The sequence below is a fragment of the Tachysurus fulvidraco genome, chromosome 3, assembly GCF_022655615.1.
Source record: "Tachysurus fulvidraco isolate hzauxx_2018 chromosome 3, HZAU_PFXX_2.0, whole genome shotgun sequence".
NCBI lineage: Eukaryota > Metazoa > Chordata > Actinopteri > Siluriformes > Bagridae > Tachysurus > Tachysurus fulvidraco.
The window spans coordinates 24,063,731-24,082,764 of record NC_062520.1 but is presented as its reverse complement, the minus strand read 5'-3'; the positions used below and the strand labels follow the sequence as shown (position 1 = coordinate 24,082,764).

Here is a 19,034-nt window from a genome sequence, read left to right as displayed (position 1 = left end):
ACTGAAATGAATTGCTGACATCATGCTTAGCTACTAAAACAAATACAGATTAAAATGATTAAAATGTTCACATGAGAATGTAAGGAGTAAAAAAAACCATTTCACTCATGAACTACAAAAAAATAGTACTTAAGTGCAGTAAAGAAATACAATTCCTCTAAAGAAACAGTAAAGAAATACAATTCCTCTAAAGAAACAGTAAAGAAATACAATTTTCTATAATTTTTGTATTTGTCAAAACACCTTTATTAACAATGAGGATGTGAAACTGAAAACAAAAAGGACAGTTAATGTTTAACTGGTAAGAGGCTTTAGTTCAGATCATTTCGGGCCTACAAACACAACAATATTTCATATTTACACTGTTAGACTTATGTAGAGCAGAATCCATTCTCTCTCAGTGGCACACTAAAGGACAAGTTTCAGTAAATGCGATTCTATTGGTGGAATCCAAATCTTCTCTTGACCAATCACGTAGCATGTTGTTGAAAGGTTCCAAATATCATTTCAGGTCCTAAGCAGTTAGGCTGTATTCGGTGAGTTTTTCTATTTTATATGGTTAAACGATCACTTTGGATGAATATCACACTTATATATCGGTTCTAGTATTTAAACAGTACTTGGGTTTGTTGGAGTTTCTACTGGGGGAGACATCCGCCGTTTGCGCTCGCGGGAGCGCCGTTATTACCACCGAAGAAGCGGGCGCCATCCTTCTTCGGCGCTTCTTCAACCTTCGTTTTGTTGTTAAGTGTTTTACAGCGACTCCGCACACACCGGCTCTACCGTCAGCCCGTCTCCGCTATAAATGCTGACGGAACAACAATATAACCGGCTAAATTCGGTGATTTTTCCGACTAGCTCTTAGAGTCGGTGACATTTCAAAATGCTAGCTAGCGGTTCCGCGTTAGCCGTGTTGCTAATGTTTGCAGCTAGCTAGCATGCTAATTTTAGCTAGCATACAGTGCTAACTCGCCCCAAGGCGTTGGTTATGCTGTCTGACTGACTAGCTTGCAAGTTTTAAACAGTCCACAAGTTAGATGTTTTTTTGTTGTTGTTGTCAAAATGATTGCAAACTGATTTAGATCTTTTCGAGACTGAGTTATTTATTTATTGAGATATTAAAGTATTTCAGTTGACAGGAAGTCTCTTTATCCTCTTTTATTTCGTTCAGCTCAGAATATTGGCCTTTTTCACTGGTTTATTTTCTAGACACTTTGTCCAAAATAAAATAATCTCATAATTCTTTAACACAAGTCATAACAACTAAGCAACATTTTATAAAAACAAAACATTTTTCCCCTCATTGTAAATCCCACTGCTTTTATTTTATGAAGTTAACGAGAATTCGTGTTGTGTCGAAGGAAAGCAGAAGTTGCTTAATAATCTGTGCTCGTTATATATTTCCTGCGTTTAGATTAACCGGTCCTGGTGTCTACTATCAGGCTTTTTAGAGTAAACCTTGCTCTTCTAATTTATGATATAATTTATCAGCAAATTTGTCAGATGGCTGTATGTACTAGATTAGTGTAAGAACGTCAACTTCTTGTGTTTCTCTTTGCCTGAAGAGGGCGCTGTTATTGGAGTACAGAGTATTCCTGGTTATGAAGATGAGTTAAAAAAAAAGAGTTGTTTCTAGATTATAAAGTACACAATGCATGTTTTTACTAACTTACATGCTGTACAAACAGTTATTATACGAGAAATTCCTGTACAATCCCTTTATATTGTATGTTTCAAAGTTTTACTATTTTATTTTTTCCCCTCACTGACATCTTGGTGCAATGGGATTTAAGTATGAAGTGACACAGAGGCCAAATTCCCTCAGTTCACCAACAAAAGGGAAGATTAAGGATTCCCAAACAAATTGAGACAAAGGTGTGTTACTGTTTAAAATCTAAAGCGTTGTGTGTGAAATGCTGAAAGCAGCCCATTTGGCACATGCAACCATAGCATGGTTAAATCCAATTGAGACCATTTTCCCCAATTTTCCGATGAAACATTAAGTGAAGCACTTGACCAAGATGATTATACACCATAATTCAGCCATAACATCGAAACCACATGCCAAAACAGATCTGACCCATCAAGGTATAGACTTCACAAGATCTCTTAAGATTTGCTGTGGTATCTGGCACCTTTAAGACCTGTTAATCGTGAGTTCCATCCTCCATGGATTGGACTTGTTTGTCCAGCACGTCCCACACATGCTTGCTCAAACTAGGATTTGGGGACTTTGGAGACGACATCCCTGAACAATATTGCAGTGTAGCAAGGGGGAAATATCCTGCTGAAAGAGGTCACTGCCATTTGGGAATACTATTAACAATGTAAGTGGGATGTGTCAAAGTTACATCCACATGGATGCTAGGACCCAAGGTTTCCCAGCAGAACATTGCTTAGAGACTCATGCCACCTGGCATTCTTTCCATAGTGCATTTTGTTTCCATCTCTTTTCCAGGTAAGCAACTCTCATGCACTGTCCAAATGATTTAAAACAAAATGTGATTCATCAGGCCAGTTCACCGTCTTCCATTGCTCTATGGCCGGTCAATGGCCGTGCAGCCACATACACGGAAGAGTTCTGATTTTATCATAGCCAGCATTCTCTTTTTAGCAATTTATGCTACAGTAGCTCTTTCGTGGGAACGGCGCAGATGGGCTAGCCTTTACTTCCCATGCAAATCAATGACCTTTGAGTACACTGACGCAAGTTCACTGGTTGTCCTTACTTGGACCACTTTTGGCAGGTATTAGCAACTGCATACGTTTTAGAGATGTCAAAGTCAAAGTTGCTCAGATCCTTACGCTTGTCCATTTTTCCTGCTCCTAACACATGAATTGCAAGAACAGACTGTTCACTTGCTGCCTAATGTAGCCAAAGTCTAGACAGGTGCCATTGTAATGAACTAATCAGAGTCATTCTCTTCAACTGTCAGTGGTTTTAGTGCTATGGCTGAATGGTGTATATGTATAGACGTATCGGTAATTGCTCAGACTTAGAACTTCAGTTAGAACTCCCATTCAATTACTACTTTTATGAGTCACTGTGACTTATTGTCTTCCTTAATTATCAGGATTTAATTGCAAGGTTTGTGATGGTCTTTGTCTTAAGATGTAAAGCATATTATACCTTTTAGTGACCTCACTGTGTTGTTAATTTGGGAGAGATTTCAAGAGAATCATCTACAAGATACCCTTTTAGTCACATCTTGAATATTTTCTTATTTCATTGATAGCTGGTTCAACCAGCAGCAGAAATTCTAAACAGCGACTCCAGCAGAAATTCTGAACAAGTCTCTAACCAGTGGTTCACTCATTAAATATCTGATGATCTGTAATGTGTGAACACAGATTATTCACAAATGCTAACAGGATCCTTAAGCATAGTTATAACTTAGTCAGATGTGGAAACTAGATCAATTAAGTCCTTAAAACTAGATCATTAAATCCTATCTGTGAGTTCGTAAGGAATGATGATGAGAGAATTGTCACAGCCACAAGTCAGTAAGGCGTGAAAATGAGATAATGAAGTACTGCCATGTCTTAATAAAGCACTATTGTGCACAGGTACCAGCTTTCACACATATAAGGGGTTTGATGATGCGGTACATGTCGGGGAGGGGTGAGGTACGAGTCGTCACATTGGGTAACATTTAGACACTAATGACTGATAACAATAACTAGATAATAAAAGCTCTAATCCGTTGGTCATTAATATGAAATCCGTGCACTGTGACAGAGAACGGTGAAAGGGAAAATAAAGAAAATTATTGATGTTTTTTATTTTTTTTATAATTAGACATAGTTAACAACTTTTTTAAACAGAGGACGTTTCTTTATACCCTGTTATAGAAATGGTCAATTCACCTTGTCATTTTTGAGACATATGAAAGCAAAAAAATAAACCTGTAAAATCTACAACTTAATGATCTTATGAGTGTTCATAAGTGTTACTAACTCATCACCATGACTTAATGATCTCCTATTTAAGCCTTAATAACTCATTTACTCATTAGGATCCTATTCCCATGTTTTATAAATTGTGGATTATTTTTTTACTTAATCTAGAAATCAGAATTGTTTTCTTAGTCATTGTTTGGCCTGTTTCTTTTAGGCAGCCATGGAGAGCTCGTCGGTGTACATGTGTTTCCCATGCTACCGGGAGTTTCCCACACTAGAGGAGGTGCTGACACACCAGCTGACCTGCACTGCTGAGAACACACAACCTCTGACTGTTAGCACTGCTTTAGAGGCTGCTGCCATCTCTGCTGGTCTACCTGAGGTGCCATTTCTTTCTTGTACACACCCACACACACACACACACACACACACACACACACACACACACACACACACACACAGAGAGAGCTCAGTCAGTCTTTTGAACAACTAAACGTATTGTAGTTATTTGTCAGCGTTTATGTTTATCAGTATCACACAAAGCACACTGTGTCGAACCTCTAGCTGCTTTATGTCAGATAGTTAATCACACATTAAGATCATGATTATTATGAAATTGGTCCCCTTTTTCACTGCCAAAGTTTAGTATTGGCCCCCGAAGCACGCAAATCTTGTTTAAAATGAGCTCTGAGCCCAAGAGTTTAAGTTTAAGAGCTGAATTATCATGTAATCAGCTTATAGAGGCTATACTATAATAGCAACACCTTTTTTTTTTTTTTTATCTCTTTTACGGCTTAATGTTGTGACATTCATTAAAATCAATTAAAGCTGTGGATTTTATAAATGGAATTTGTTATTATGCACAGCATTATTAAATTAGAGTAATGTCCCCAGGAAGTTAAAGGATCCTTTTCTCGTATCTTTGCTAATTTCAACCCTATTGCTACAATCCCATATAGCTTTAGGCCCCGTTATTACCCGAGGTAATTACATACGACGCTAGTGAATGCCTCTATTTAGTTGAATCCGATTTTTTTTTCACCCCCCGAATGGTGCTTGAATGCACAGCTGTAATTATCTGAAATAGGCTCTACATCGGAAGTGTTGCTTTTAAGGCAAAAAGATATTTGAAATGTAAATTGAAGTGTAATTCAGGGTTGCGTATACTTCCTAATTTTCCTCTTAATTATAGCAAGAAAATCACACGCTAGAGAATTTCCCTTTGTCTACTAATATTGGCGTTCTCACCGTAAAACTGTGATTTATTCTTTTCTAAATGAGTGACTTGCAAGAGTATCGCCTGCCCTGAGGTGACCTTTAATAACCTTATATGGTGGGACATTACTACTACATTACTACATAATACATTAGTCAGGGTGGGACTTTGCTTCTTTCATTAAAATGGCTCAGGAGGACGGACGGATGGATTTCTGTGAGAGACTTCTGTCTAAAGTCCTCATCATCTGATTTATATGTAAACCAAAACACACAGTCTGTAATCATGTTTCAAAATATTGGCTTTTTTTTGTGCTCATTTAGTTGTTAGTTATTTAATATCTTCATATATACATAATATAATGCCGGTATTACAGAAATTAACAGAAGTGGGGTTTTTAGAGCTCTTATAATGGGCGAATTTATGAAGTGGGAGCTGACTGAGACCCATTTTCCCTTTGGCTAAACATTTACATTTACAGCAGTTTGGCTAAAACAATTTCAATGACATAATCTCCTAAATCGTTCACTAGATTCACATGAGACCAACAAATTCTGTAAGAAAATTAAAAAAGGAATATCTGTGCTTTCTCTTCATTATATTGGACGACACTCCGCTAAAACACACCCCCCGATTGCATAATAGCTCTTTCCAGTCTCACGTCTTTTGAGCCTAAAATGTTGCGGCATGATCAGTGTTTCACGTTTCTGCTGTCATACACTTTAACATTAAAATAATAATTGCTTTAATTTATTTGTGTCGGTGCAAAAAGAAAGAAACATTCATGAAGGTTTTATAAATTCGAGCCCTAAAATAGCCCACAACATTTTTTTTTCCCCCCACGTGACATCTATAGAATGTTTTCTCTTTACTCCCATCTGACTTGTTTTAACAGACCGTGAAAGGTCCATATCTTTTGTGTTCTGATCTACACACTTTGCCATCAGTAGCAATAGTCTATGAATGCTCAGACTATTTTTAAGTGCTGGCACAGCACACAGCTGGCAGACGGCTTTCACCTCGTCAGATAAAGAGGATGTCACAGACTGCTCCATCGGATTACTGTAATGCAACCCCCCCGCTGGGTCCTTCCTAAAGACTACAGTTAATAATGGTATTGAATGTGACATGAGAAAACGCTGTGAGTGTGTTTACGCTCGCGAAGACCCGCGATTTGAAATTGGCATAAGGGAACGGTACACCGAGGTTTGCTTCTTGGTTGTGACTGTAAGTGCGGTGAGGGAAAATAAAACGAGTAGACGTACCCGATAGATTTAGATGCCGAATTCAAATAATTTACGTCTGACACAAAGGAATCCTTTTATATCGGTGGTATGCCTCGTCCGCAAGTTCAAACTTGTTTAATATTAAAAGCAATTATGATTCGAAAGTGTTAGAACATCATGTTCTAGAGTGTAAAGCGCACATTTGTGGAAATTCGCAACTGAACAAGACTTGCCGCTGAACTGTTACTACACGTTTTTTTCCTATTGTCCCTCTTCTCCAGCTGGAAGCTCAGTATGTTCCTGAGGTTCAGAGCGAGAGGAATGCCATATTATCCTCAGACGTGCCTCGTGTCCTCTACCAGTGTGCCGACTGTGAGCTCCTATTTGATGCACTCTTGCTGTGGCAGCAGCACCGTAAGCTTGGCTGTGGTCTAGAACCTGGAGCTGAACCTGAACATGAAACTGAACCCGAACATGAATCTAGACCTGAGGAAGTGGCTGCCAATTTAGTGTCCCAAGCAGTCAGCCAGTTGATCAAAGATCAGAGCGAAGTATATGATGACTATAATGACCAGCCAGTTGAGTCGGATGGAGGAGCCAACCACGCAGCAAGCGTGGAGATTTTTACACCAGTGAACAAAGAGTTAACAGAAACCAGTCCTGAAGGTGATCCACATCTCGGTTTACCAGGCAGCAGTGATCTTCCTGAGGAGCCTGCACCTCAGCTGCCAGAGTGCACCGAGCCTGTGCAGGAACCAAGCCCGCAAGTAAGACGGAGAGGCCAGAAGAAGGTCAAGTCTCCCTCTAGCCTGCTGTGTGTGGAGTGCGGCCGCTGCTTCAGCTTGGCTTCAGAGCTGGTGACTCATCGGAAGACAGCGCACAACCTGAAGGAAGCCATTCACCTGTGCAACGTGTGTGGTGAGGGCTTCCTCAACACCACACTCTTCCTCTACCACCGCAAACAGCACCGCAGTCAAACATTGGAAGATGAGCAGAAAGAGGTGGAGGTGCCCCAGCTTTCCACCGCCCTGCTGGAGGCCTCGGGTGAAGGTCTGCTCTTGCTTGCAACGGCTGGAGAAGGCCAGAGTCTGATGGAGATCACCAGTCTTGAGCAGACGGTGTCCGAGACTGTTCCCATGCCTCAGGTGGAGGTGGAGCTCGATCCTGAGATAAGAGGCGAGGTCATGCAGGCAAGCGGAGATGAACTTGTGCCACAGGTAGTCGAAAGAGAACAAATAGAAGAGACAGAAGTTGAGGAGTTTGTCAGCATGGAAGAGGAGGTAGTCGAAGGCAGAGCTGAGCCCATGGATGAGGAAGTAGTCGAGGAGAAACAAGTGGAAACTGAGACCAGTGATGCGGACATGGCACAGACAGATGAGGCAGTATCTTCAGTGCTTTCTGCACACCAGACTTTTCTGTGTAGTCAGTGTGGGTGCTCTTTTAATGCCGAACAAGAGTTAGCAAAGCACCGCACAAACGAGCACGGCTTAGCGGAGGCGCTGCACAGTTGCACAGACTGTGGCCTGGAGTTTATGAGCACCACCCATTTTCTGTACCATCGCAGAGAACATCGCAAGAACATACCCTCTCCTTCTTCTAGACTGAACGCCACTCTCACCTCTGTGGCCAAACATCCTCCTCTGTCCCCCGCACTCCTGTTTCGAAGGCCAGGTAAGTGGCTGCTTTCATTTATTTCTGTTTCACAGTTTTAGATCTTTGAACAGAAAATTGTTCCTGAATATCGAATCACATCGTAATCTCGGTCCATTAGAGTTTGTTGTTTATGTCGGGATTTGTTTGTTTCTTTAGTGTTATAAAATGGATTATACCAAAACTGCATTCTTTGGTTCTTTAATCTGATTGGTTCTTGATTGTCCATTCGCAACTAATCTTCTGCACCGCACAGCGAAAAAAAAAAGTAGCGTCACAAAATCTACAACTAACAATAAACCGATTTTTTAAAATGTGCTGTTAGGAGTCATAAGATATTTATTTAACGTTCATGGAAGGAATCACGGGTGTAAGAACTTTATGCCAACGTTTGTTATATATTCGGTGATGAAACGCAAATTTATTTATTTATTTATTTTTTATTACGAGTATCGCATGTTCACTGTTGTATACTGAAGGCAGTAGTGACATTAACACGTATCCCAAGTGAGTCAGTGTTAGTCATTAGGAGAGGACCATAGGAACTACCACTGTGAGAAGCTTATGTTATTACGATCGAGTGTAATGTCATGCATACGCTTAGGGTGAAATAAAGATAACGACTGTTTTAATTTGCAGCACCATGACATTTGGTATATTATGTTCAGAGATGTCCCTCAATTGTCACTTTTAGCAAACAGTCTCATGTTTTAAGACATTAATAGTGGAAAAAGATTTTGTTTTCTTTTGTGAATATGATAAGATGTCCTCTAGGGGGCATGGTGGCTTAGTAGTTAGCATGTTTGGGGTTAGGAATTTGATTCTCACCTCTGCCCTGTTTGCACTGAGTTTGCATTTTTCTCCCTGTTCTTTAGGGGTTTCCAGGGCGTATTCTGGTTTCCTTCCCCAAACCAAATGCATGCATTGTAGGCTAATTGGCATCTCTAAATTGTCCATAGTGTGTGAGCGTGTGATGAGTTGGCACCTCGTGTAGGGTGTCCTCCAGCCTAGTACCCAGAGTCCCCTGGGATAGACTACAGGATCCCCATGAAACGTTAACATTTTGTGATGTATTAGATATTTTGGACACAACACCAGTCCACATAATCAGAATCACGGATGCTATCAGATTGATCAGTTTTGCTAATTGTTTCTAGAAAGCTCGAGTGAAACGACGCTGCCCGATGCAACCCTTGAGGCCACAGCCAAGCTGAGCCGTGATTGGTCACGCACACCGCTTCCCCATGAGTGCCCACACTGTGGGCAGGGCTTCACGCGGCGCAGCCTCCTGCGCGAACATGTCTTCCAGCATACCGGCGAGAAGCTTTTCAACTGCAACGTGTGCAACAAGAGTTTCCCAACTCCCGCTGGCCTGCTGCGCCACAGCTTGTGCCACGGTCCACCACGCTCCTTCACCTGCCCCGTCTGTTCCAAGACCTTCTCTCAGCCTGCCTCGCTCAAACGGCACATGCTTATCCACGAAGAGGGCTCAGAGAAGAGAGGCCAGGGGAGGAGCAGAGGCCGAGGTCGTCCTTCTGGAGACTCCTGTCTGCTCACCTGCCCCGACTGCCCAGCTAGCTTCAAGCTGGACTCACAACTTCAGCTGCACAGGTGAGTGTCATTGATAGTGTGCAGGAAGCAGTTGTTTATGATGCTTCCACGACCTTAAATCGGTGTGCTGGAAAGTATAGTATATTTATAAGCTTTATAAGCTTTAGTTTAATATTCATTCTCGCTCAAGTGAATACACGTTTCTCTTAAAATGTCATTTTTAGGATATATTCAAGCACTGTCCTTGACTAAATAATTTAAAACTTGCCTGGCTTCTGCAGCGTTCTGCTATTTAATAGTATTCTCTTTGAAACCATGTAATTAAACTGAGATCTTGTGACAGAAAATGTTACGTTGGCTTGTATGATCATCATCATCGTGACTACTTAGATCTGACACGTTCTGTATCCTGATGAGATTACAGTCTCTGAGCTACTTCCTAGTCCAGATATGACCGCTCTGGTCGTGTCGGCCGTACGCACCCAACACACCAGTGTGCAGACAGAACACGGGTTTTGAGCAGGAAGTGAATGAAGCTTCACCCTTGACCTACCTCATTACAAGGCATGACCTCATCAAGCCATGTCTCAGAGATATTAATCAGTTCGTGTCAGTCTGGTCTCCAGAGGTGCTTTTTCGGATTATAAATCCAGCGAGAAGGGAATTTAAACCCGTAGATCGACTCGGATCTGACAACCGCGCTTTGCTTTACGGAGGTTAGGCATTAATGTGGAAAGCAGTTATGCACTCAGCATACTAAAAACTGCCGTGTTAAAAAGGCACCTTCATTCCAGACCCATGAAACAATGCCTTCTATCTACATTATAACTAGAGTTTATCATGGCCTACACTTACTTATGTAATGTCAGTTATTACACGCGACTATCGTACAGGGTTTTATTTATTTATTTATTTATTTTAAGGATGCTTTCACATATGTCAAAATATAGTTTGTTTGGTTGTAGCGAGAAAGCATTTTGACCGTGAATCGACCCTAGTGGTGGATCTGAACTGAACATACGGATGTATTTTTGTTTGCAGTATTTTTTTGGAGATGCGCGCCACTAAACCGTGCCTCCAGGCACAAACCGAGCCAAAGGACAGCGCTGTAGCTCTAGCAAAGTGCAGTATGTTCTGGCGAAATATTAATTTTTTTTAATAACCAAGAAAGTGAGTCTACTTCTGGAGAATTTGCACTGACCAATGCAACATCATAAGATTTTGAATAAAATCCTATTATGATGGAAGGAATTGCTTGATAATAATGTTGTGGTTTAGGAAACAGTTTACCTTTCTGGTTCAAAAATCATGTTTACTTTATTGATTTATTTTTTTATTCTGTTTTTGATGATTTTTGGATCCATTATCTTTTGAGCGATCCAAGAAAATGCCTACAGCCCACACGCTCGTTTCCAACTGTTCAACATGAGGCAGGATCTGATGCTTGTAAAGATGCTTCAGTTTCTTGCTGCATATTAATTAACCTGTTAATAATAACAATAAGCTTTATATAGCATTTCAACCGAGCTGAAAAATGATTCCCGGGAAAAAAAAAAGAAACTTAATATAAAGGAAAATCAGCAAGTCCGATGAAACAAATGGAAAAAATAGATTTTCTAGAAACAAGATGTATTAGATTTAACGTCGCATACTCTTGTTACTACACAAGACCATCTATTCTGATGTCTGCACACAATATATATTTAGTTAAGTGCGTTAACAAGTAGGACACCGTCAGTGTATACCCGAGTATACGCTGTGTTCCCCACCCCTCCATTATTACCTACTGAGACAAGGGCTGACCTTGTGTTATGTGGATGATGTACGTGCGAGGCTCATATACACTGGCACCTCGCTTTACACAAGGACATGTGTTCCTTTCACATAATCATAATGGGTTGTGTCACAAATACAGATGAATCTCACAGTAAGGGACAGTGTGATTGTTAATAGAGGTTGAAGTTGAAAGATTACACATAATGAGGTCTATTATCATGAACTAATTTAAATAATTGCGTATGATTTGTTTCTTTTTCTTTTTTTTTCTTTTCCCGCCACAGGCTGCTGCACACTAGTCACCCTTTCCCGTGTACCGTGTGTGGACAAGCGTTTCAGCGACGGAAAGAGCTCGACCTGCACTCTCTCGTACACCAAGGTCAGAGGCCTGCATGGAGCGCAGTGCACATATCACATCTCACAATCAATGTGTTTACCTTGTTTAAACATACATGGACATCTGACCATCACACCTCATATGTGGTTCTTTTGTCAAGAATACTTTTGTATGCTGCTAGACTTACAGTTTCCCTTCACTGGAACTAAATGGCCTGACCCTGTTTCAGCATGACAATGCAGCCGTGCACAAAGCTAGGTCATGGTTTGCCAAGGTTGGTGCAGAAGAACTCGAGTGTCCTGCACAGAGCCCTGACTTCAGCACCCAACGGAACCCCGATCGTACAAAAAGCCTCATCATCCGACATCGTTGTCTAATCACGCCGTTGCTTTTGTGGCTGAATGTCCAGATCCTCCCTAGCGACACTACAATATCTAGTGGAAAGCCTTTTCAGAATTCTGGAGTTTATTATAAGGTCAAAGTAGGAAATGATACATTGAAAAAGCACAAGCGAGTGTTACTGTAAGACGTCCACAAACGTTTGGCTGTATAGTAAATCCACACAATGCAGTCTGATAGAAATACACACTCCCACTTGTGCCTTAATAGAGTATTAAAGGCTACTTCACAGAGGATCTTAGAAGGTATCAGTTATGTTCACGTCAAGTCATATTATACGATTAAGGTTAGTCCTACGATACCATGCTGCTCCTGTGGCTGACTTTTGGACACTTGTCATGTTAAACACACTCGTACAAGGCCACCAACCAAGCAGTTCTTTCACACGAGATACCTTCAAGCAATTTTTGCACTCACACACTGACATGTAACTCTGTTGTTTTGAGCGCTTTTTCCCTTCCTCACACATCCGTGGATCCCCTTTGATGAATATCCTTTTATTGATTGGGATTCAGACAGAAATGAATAAATGGGGTCAGAGGTCACATTGATTAGCCGCATGTATTGATAACATCAGCTGCTGATCAGTCACTTTCTCATCAGGCTAATACCAGTCACTGGGCTGAGTGTGTGTTTGTGTGTTTGAGAGAGAGAGAGCGCGAGAGAGAGAGCGCAGTAGAGTGAGAAGATAACAGTTCATTTATGTAAGAGAGTGCATTTGAAGACTTAGAAAAGGTCAAACTCTGACAGCGGAGCTGAATCCAAACAGCAGCATTGGCTCTGTCATTGAGTTCCCAAAGTTCTATTTATCTTTGTATATTATTTCTTTTGTCCTCGTGTCTTTAGATAAAACAGCGAGCACAGCGCGTTAATGTTTTATTAACTCTTTTTCTTTCTTTTTCTTCAGATAAGAGACATAATGTCTCTGTTGTGCTTTGCTTTCGTAACTCTCCACCTTTCCTCTTCTTTTTTTTCCTAGATAAGGAACCTAAAGTATGTGTGTGTTTGTCTGAGAATTCCCTTTTTGCCTTTGTAGATAAGTGACAAAAGCTATGTGTAGGTACCTCTCTCTCTCTCGCTCGCTCGCTCTCTCCATCTAGATTTATGATCTCCGGTGTGTATAAGTGTTTTAATGTTTGAACCTCTGGTGTAATCCTGTCTCTAGATAAGGAGCCTGTGGTGTGTGCTCAGTGTGGCTCTCAGTTCCTGAACCAGGCTGTATTGGATGTGCATATGCAGCGCTGCACTGGAGAACCTACTCAGCGGCGCCGTTATAAAGGTCATGGGCGTGGCCGAGTTGGGGGTCAGCTTGAGTGCGATATGTGTGGCCACCGCTGTGTGACGCAGGATGGCTTGGACCTGCACCGGCTCTCGCACACGGGCCAGACGCCGCTACGCTGCCCTCTGACACCCTGCAGGAAAAGATTCGCCTCCAGCTCCTCCCTGGCACAGCACGTGGTGGCACACTGCCGTGCACCTCTGTCCAAGAGGAACACACCACGGCGCTACACGTGCAATTTCTGCTCCAAGGAGTTTTCCTACGCCTCCACCTTCGCCGTGCACATGCGCACACACACAGATGAGAGGCCCTTTGAGGTGAGTTTACTTACATTTACTTACACAATTTATTTTATTAACTTAAAGCTACAATAATTGCTTTACAGAATGTCTGATATGTACAAATAAACTGAAAGATAAGTGAAACTATATGCAGGTTTAAACTGTACTCTTAGTACACACATATTTAAGTAGTTGTATTTAGCGGTGCCTCTCGTCAGTAGACGTATAGACACTCAACTCTACACGCCGCTATAGATCATGGAGCCGGAGCTTCACAAATATGGGGGGTTAAAAAAAAACGAATAAAACTAAAAAGTTATCTTACCTAATTTTATTGTACCTAATACACACAAAGTAAAAAAAAAAACAACCAGCACAAACAAAAAACAAATACAAATATTTTAATTTAACAAAAATATTTAATGTCATTGCATTTAATATATTTTAAAGCACATTTCTTTATTCTGGTTATTAATTTAATTATTAATTTGTTGATTTATTTCCTTCCTTCCTTCCAGTGAGTAACAGCTCAGGGTCAGTCATTGTACAAATGGCCCAGGGGCAGATCAGGCTGAAGTTTGTTTAAGGGCCCCACCGGTGGTTCTAAGGGATTTAACCCTGTAACCTTCTAGTTACTTAACTTGGTCTTCAGTGCGAAGGACTTTGCAGTTTCTCACTAATATTACAAGCTGTTCCTTATTAACTCGAGAGACAAGAGAAAGGTCTGGTGAGGAACCAGCCGTGTAAGTGATAATGTGGACAGTCCATGACACTACGGAACTGCAAACGAGTAAAAAGTGACACATCGTACGATAATAAATTGAGTTTAAGATGGCGTGCAGATCACTGTAATCTGGCGGCACCCTATAACAGCGCACACTGACTTGTTTTAGTCCTTACAGAATTGACAGCAGTTCATGATGTGCTATATATCACATTTTTCTACGAGAACATACCAGAGCTTAATAGTGAGAGAATTACATATTTCTGCCACAAAAATAAATAAATAATAATTTCAGGAGAGGAGAATATTATTTGCATGACAGTTTTGGCCTGCTACTCATTAAAACTTTATTTTTAGCTCATGCAGCTGGAAAGTTGCTAGACTCAGACCTGGTTAATGCAGTCAAAGATGTTCAGGCAGTAACTGATTCAATATAATGATAATGATGTAATGTCATTATGTTGCTCAGCTCATGCTGCCATCTGTTACTCTTCCTTCTTATTTTACAATGTGGCAAACAAGATGGGTATTGGTTAAAAAAAAAAGCTCATGTTAGAAGAATATTTGTGCATTGATGCATCGCTTTGTTGGACACAACAGGATATTCCTTTATAGTCCACAATTTTTCTTGGCAGATTAGCAAATTAGACGGATTCTGTTAATCAGCACGAATGAATAACGGCTAAAACGAGTAAAAAAAAACCCCACAAAACTTTGTCTGTAATGAAACTCTAAAGGACTGTAGGGTGGCTTATGTAGCCACGACTTTTAGGGGCAAGTCGTGGCCTAATGGTTAGAGAGTCTGACTCATAACCCTATGGTTGTGGGTTTGAATCTCATCGCCGGCCACAACTGAGGTGCCCTTGAGCAAGGCACCGACAGCGCCCCACAAACTGCTCCCTGGGTGCCGCAGCGTAGATGACTGCCCACTGCTCTGGGTGTGTGTTCACGGTGTGTGTGTTTACTACTGTGTGTGTGCACTTTGGATGCATTAAACGCAGAGAAAAATTCTGAGTATGGGTCACCGTACTTAGCCGTATGTCACGTCATATGTCTGTCCTTATTGTTACTTGTGTTTAAGTAACAAATCCCTGCCATTACCCCATGTTTAAATAGAGCACACTACAAATCTAATGGAAACAATTTTAACTAATCACCTTCACATATATGGTGAGACTTACTATAAATAAAAATAAGCATAATGAATTCCTAAAGCTCTTAGAGGAAAAATTGACACTTTGTCTCTTTATACTGTATATCTTTTTTTTTCTTTTTTCTTTTTTTTCCCCCATTCCCTGTTCTCTAATTTCATTGTGTAACCGAGAGGCGATGCTTTTTTGCACTTGTGCAGAGGAACACTTCATTCTCTGTGAGTAGATAAGGACTCACTTCTATCCAGCGTAGCCTGCATGCCAATTTGGCCTAGAGAAACAAAAGTCCAGATATGGAATCAGTCCTCCCACACAGGTAAAGGCACTGAGCTCCAAAAATGACTTGCTCGTTTTCTTCTAGAGATTTATGTAACCACGTCATAATAAGGTGGAATTTCTCCTTCCCACCGCGAACATCCCAATCAGCATCTGGCTCTCCTCAGCTCCACCAGGACCACCGCGTTTACTGATCGTTACTGTATTTATTTATGTCCATCTCCAAGAGCAGGTCCATGTGTAGGAGGATTGACCACCAACATGTAACGTTTCAGCTCAGCAGGTTCCTTTAAGTTTCAGGAGAATAACAAATTCAAGTTTCTAGAATTGAAAAAACAAATAATGGTATACAGTTCTGTTCATTTAAACTCATTATGAGTATATATTTTATTTATTCTTCTCTCTCTCTCTCACTCTCTCTCTCTCTGTCTGTCTCTGTCTCTCTTTCAGTGCACTCATTGTGGGAAGCGTTTTCGGCAGCTTCCCCACCTGCAGGACCACGAGCGTATCCATAGTGGTGAGCGGCCGTTTGTGTGTTGGGTCTGTGGGAAGAGCTTTAGCGTGGCAGCGCGGTTAGCCGAGCACGCCCGGGTGCACAGTGGGGAGCGTCCTTTTGCTTGTCCTCGTTGCCCCACTGCCTTCCGCTCGCGCCCCAATCTCCACAAACACCTCCGCCTGCACGCCAGTGATCTCATTGACCCCATCACCGAAGCCATTGCAGACCAGGACTCAGCCGTACAAACCATCCTGCTGGTGCAGGAAGCCGCCTCACCCACTTCCTCGTCGGGCACGGCGTCTACCTCCACCAGCGTCCCTATCATCCAAGAGGGCACACTCATGCCTGAGCAGCACGGTACCTCTGTGGTCTTCCTCCATAACAACATTGCAGTACCTACAGTTAGCATGCCCACCATATCAGTGGTGGCCGGACAAGAAGTCCCGCACACCATCGAGTTCATTATAGAGGAGACTGTGTAGAGGGGGTGTGTGTGGGGTGGTGGGGTGGTGGAGGGAAAGGAACGGAGACAGAGAGATATGAGGAATTTGTGAAACGGCTTTAGAGATGGGCACAGAGATAACTTAAGGCTATCTACTCACAAAAGAGAAGGAAAGAGGATGAACTGAGGTTAAAACCTTACAGGAAAAAACCTTCCTTTCTGTATGTGTACAAAAGAAAATGTTTGCTGATCCCCGGCTTAAATGCCTGTTACTTTCTGGGGACTAGCAGACCTACAACTCATCGAACACATTGAAATTATAAGGAGGAAAATTGAGCATGGCGTTTATGACCTTGTATATATTTCCACCACTCTGTCCTCATTTGAGTTCCTCATTATTACCTTTGGCATGAGTTGCTCATAAAATTTATAGTGTGTGTTTTTAATAAAACTGTTTGGCTTTCCAGGGTTCCTCTACTTGATTTCTTATTTAATAAATACAGACATCATCATGTTTACCAAACAGCTCATTCACCTTTTTTTAAACTGCACCAATAATGGATATTTGGTTTGAAGATAATGTATCAGAAGGGTCAAAGATGAAAATCCTATTCAGAAAATTAATAAAAGGTAATAATTCAAGTGAAATATCTAATAAAATAAAGATTGATTTACTTTTGATGTTTTTTCCTGTAATATTTGATGCTATAATTCTAAATGCAATATATCAGACTGTAAGGTTGGACACACATAGTTGCTTTATCTGTCATTAGCATAAGAAAATCCTAACTTTCAAAAGAGACAGATGGCTGATAACCTGCAAAAGTTTTCATCTTGTTTCTAAATTAGTTGCCCTCTACTAAGTGTTTCCTTTCATAGAACAACAACTAAGCAAAGCAAAACAAGTTTGGGCCAAAGTTGAGTAAGAAAATACATTTTGAACATTCCACAAAACATTAATGAAAATCGAAAGAATATTGCATGACCGTGACTAGGGTTGCAAAGGGGTGGAAATTTTCCGGTAAATTTCCTGAAACGTTCCATGGGAACTTAATCTGGGGAATTTTGGAAATATTCCAAATTGGAAACTTTATGGTAATTTACAGGAATTTGTGGGAATTATTTGGAAATATAGGGAAATTTATATAAACTATATCATAACATAAACATTTTGTTTGGTCATAAGCAGACATGCATGTAAGGTAATACAAATTTTAAAAGTGATGTCTTGACTGATTTTGATTCTTTCATTGAGTAACACAAAAGCATAATAAACATTCTTATGCTTGTAATAAATGTCATAAACTTAATAATTGTAAAAAACATTATTTTATAGAGGATTTTTTAATTTCAGGTGTGAGTGTGTGGGGGAAGGTCATCAAATGATCTGTGCATGTGGTAACACTCCTAATTTACTGCTTATTAAGAGTTAGTAAGGTAGTTATTTAGGTATTAAGTACAATTAAGAATGTAGAATAAGGTAATGCAGAATAAGGCATTAATATGTGCTTAATAAGTACTAATAAATAGCCAATATTCTATTAATATTCATGCTAATAAGAAACTAGTTAAATGACCCTAAAATAACGTGTTACTCATGTTATGAAAGAATGCAAGTACATGCAGGGGGTTTGGCCTCAATGGCCCTCCGTAAGCAGTGTACTGCGGGCAAGCTTACCGAGGAACGCAGGGTACAAATTCAACTTAAATTGCATTAAATCTTGTTTTAAACAGAATTATGCCGCAATATATTGTTTAACTACATTTAAGTTTTTTGTTATAGGCAACTCTGCATTTTTTTTTAAATTCCCAGTTTAATTTTCATATATCCTGTTAATTCCCGTTAATTCCCATATATTCCCGTTATTTCCCATGGAAAGTTTCCAGCCTTGAAAATTCCCAAAATTTTGCAACCCTAATATTGACACTGCCTAGAGGAGGCTACTCAAAAGAACATTGGTGACAAGGTAAGGATCGAATTATTAAGAAAAAGTTTACAGGACAAGCACAGCCTGGATGATCCTCAAAGCTGGACATTATGAGTTTTTAATTTTTTTTTTATTCAAAATTTAGATTTTGGGAAAAGATGCCAAATTCTTAAAACATGGAAAAAGCTCTGGCATTAAATTCTATATAAATCCAATTGCTTAGCTCCCTTTAAACACCATCCTCACGTTACCTTTGGCATGTTGGTGGTCCTTTCTAGTTAGAGATAGAATGAAAAATAAATCTGTTATGCTGTAGGGAAGTAGGTTTGCTGACATAGGTTGGATCTACAGCAATAATACACATTCTGAGTGATGACCTTTTACGCTTTAACGTTTCCATCC

At 40.5% G+C, this 19,034-nt stretch overlaps 1 protein-coding gene across 4 annotated transcripts; it reads left to right on the top strand.

Annotated features, from left to right (window-relative positions):
• Nucleotides 1-391: 391 nt before the first annotated feature.
• Nucleotides 392-17,168, top strand: znf574 (zinc finger protein 574). Of its 4 annotated transcripts, none has more exons than XM_047811309.1 (7): nt 392-536; nt 4,115-4,282; nt 6,624-8,013; nt 9,150-9,603; nt 11,604-11,698; nt 13,221-13,651; nt 16,217-17,168. In XM_047811309.1, the coding sequence occupies exons 2-7, from the start codon at nt 4,121-4,123 to the stop codon at nt 16,742-16,744; spliced, it is 3,060 nt and encodes a 1,019-aa protein (XP_047667265.1). In that variant the 5' UTR covers nt 392-536; nt 4,115-4,120; the 3' UTR covers nt 16,745-17,168. The 4 variants fall into 4 exon arrangements, with proteins under 4 accessions (XP_047667265.1, XP_027003595.1, XP_047667267.1 ...); XM_027147794.2 differs by lacking the exon at nt 392-536 and adding an exon at nt 712-841; XM_047811311.1 differs by lacking the exon at nt 392-536 and adding an exon at nt 720-743.
• The last annotated feature ends 1,866 nt before the right edge of the window (nt 17,169-19,034 follow it).

Bases quoted from the DNA above. Each gene is read 5' to 3' on its own strand.
- znf574 (XM_027147794.2), top strand. From the start codon at position 806: ATGCTGACGGAACAACAATATAACCGGCTAAATTCG. The intron at 9,604-11,603 runs GTGAGTGTCATT...TTCCCGCCACAG, and splicing joins TCACAACTTCAGCTGCACAG to GCTGCTGCACACTAGTCACC. The intron at 13,652-16,216 runs GTGAGTTTACTT...TCTCTCTTTCAG, and splicing joins CAGATGAGAGGCCCTTTGAG to TGCACTCATTGTGGGAAGCG.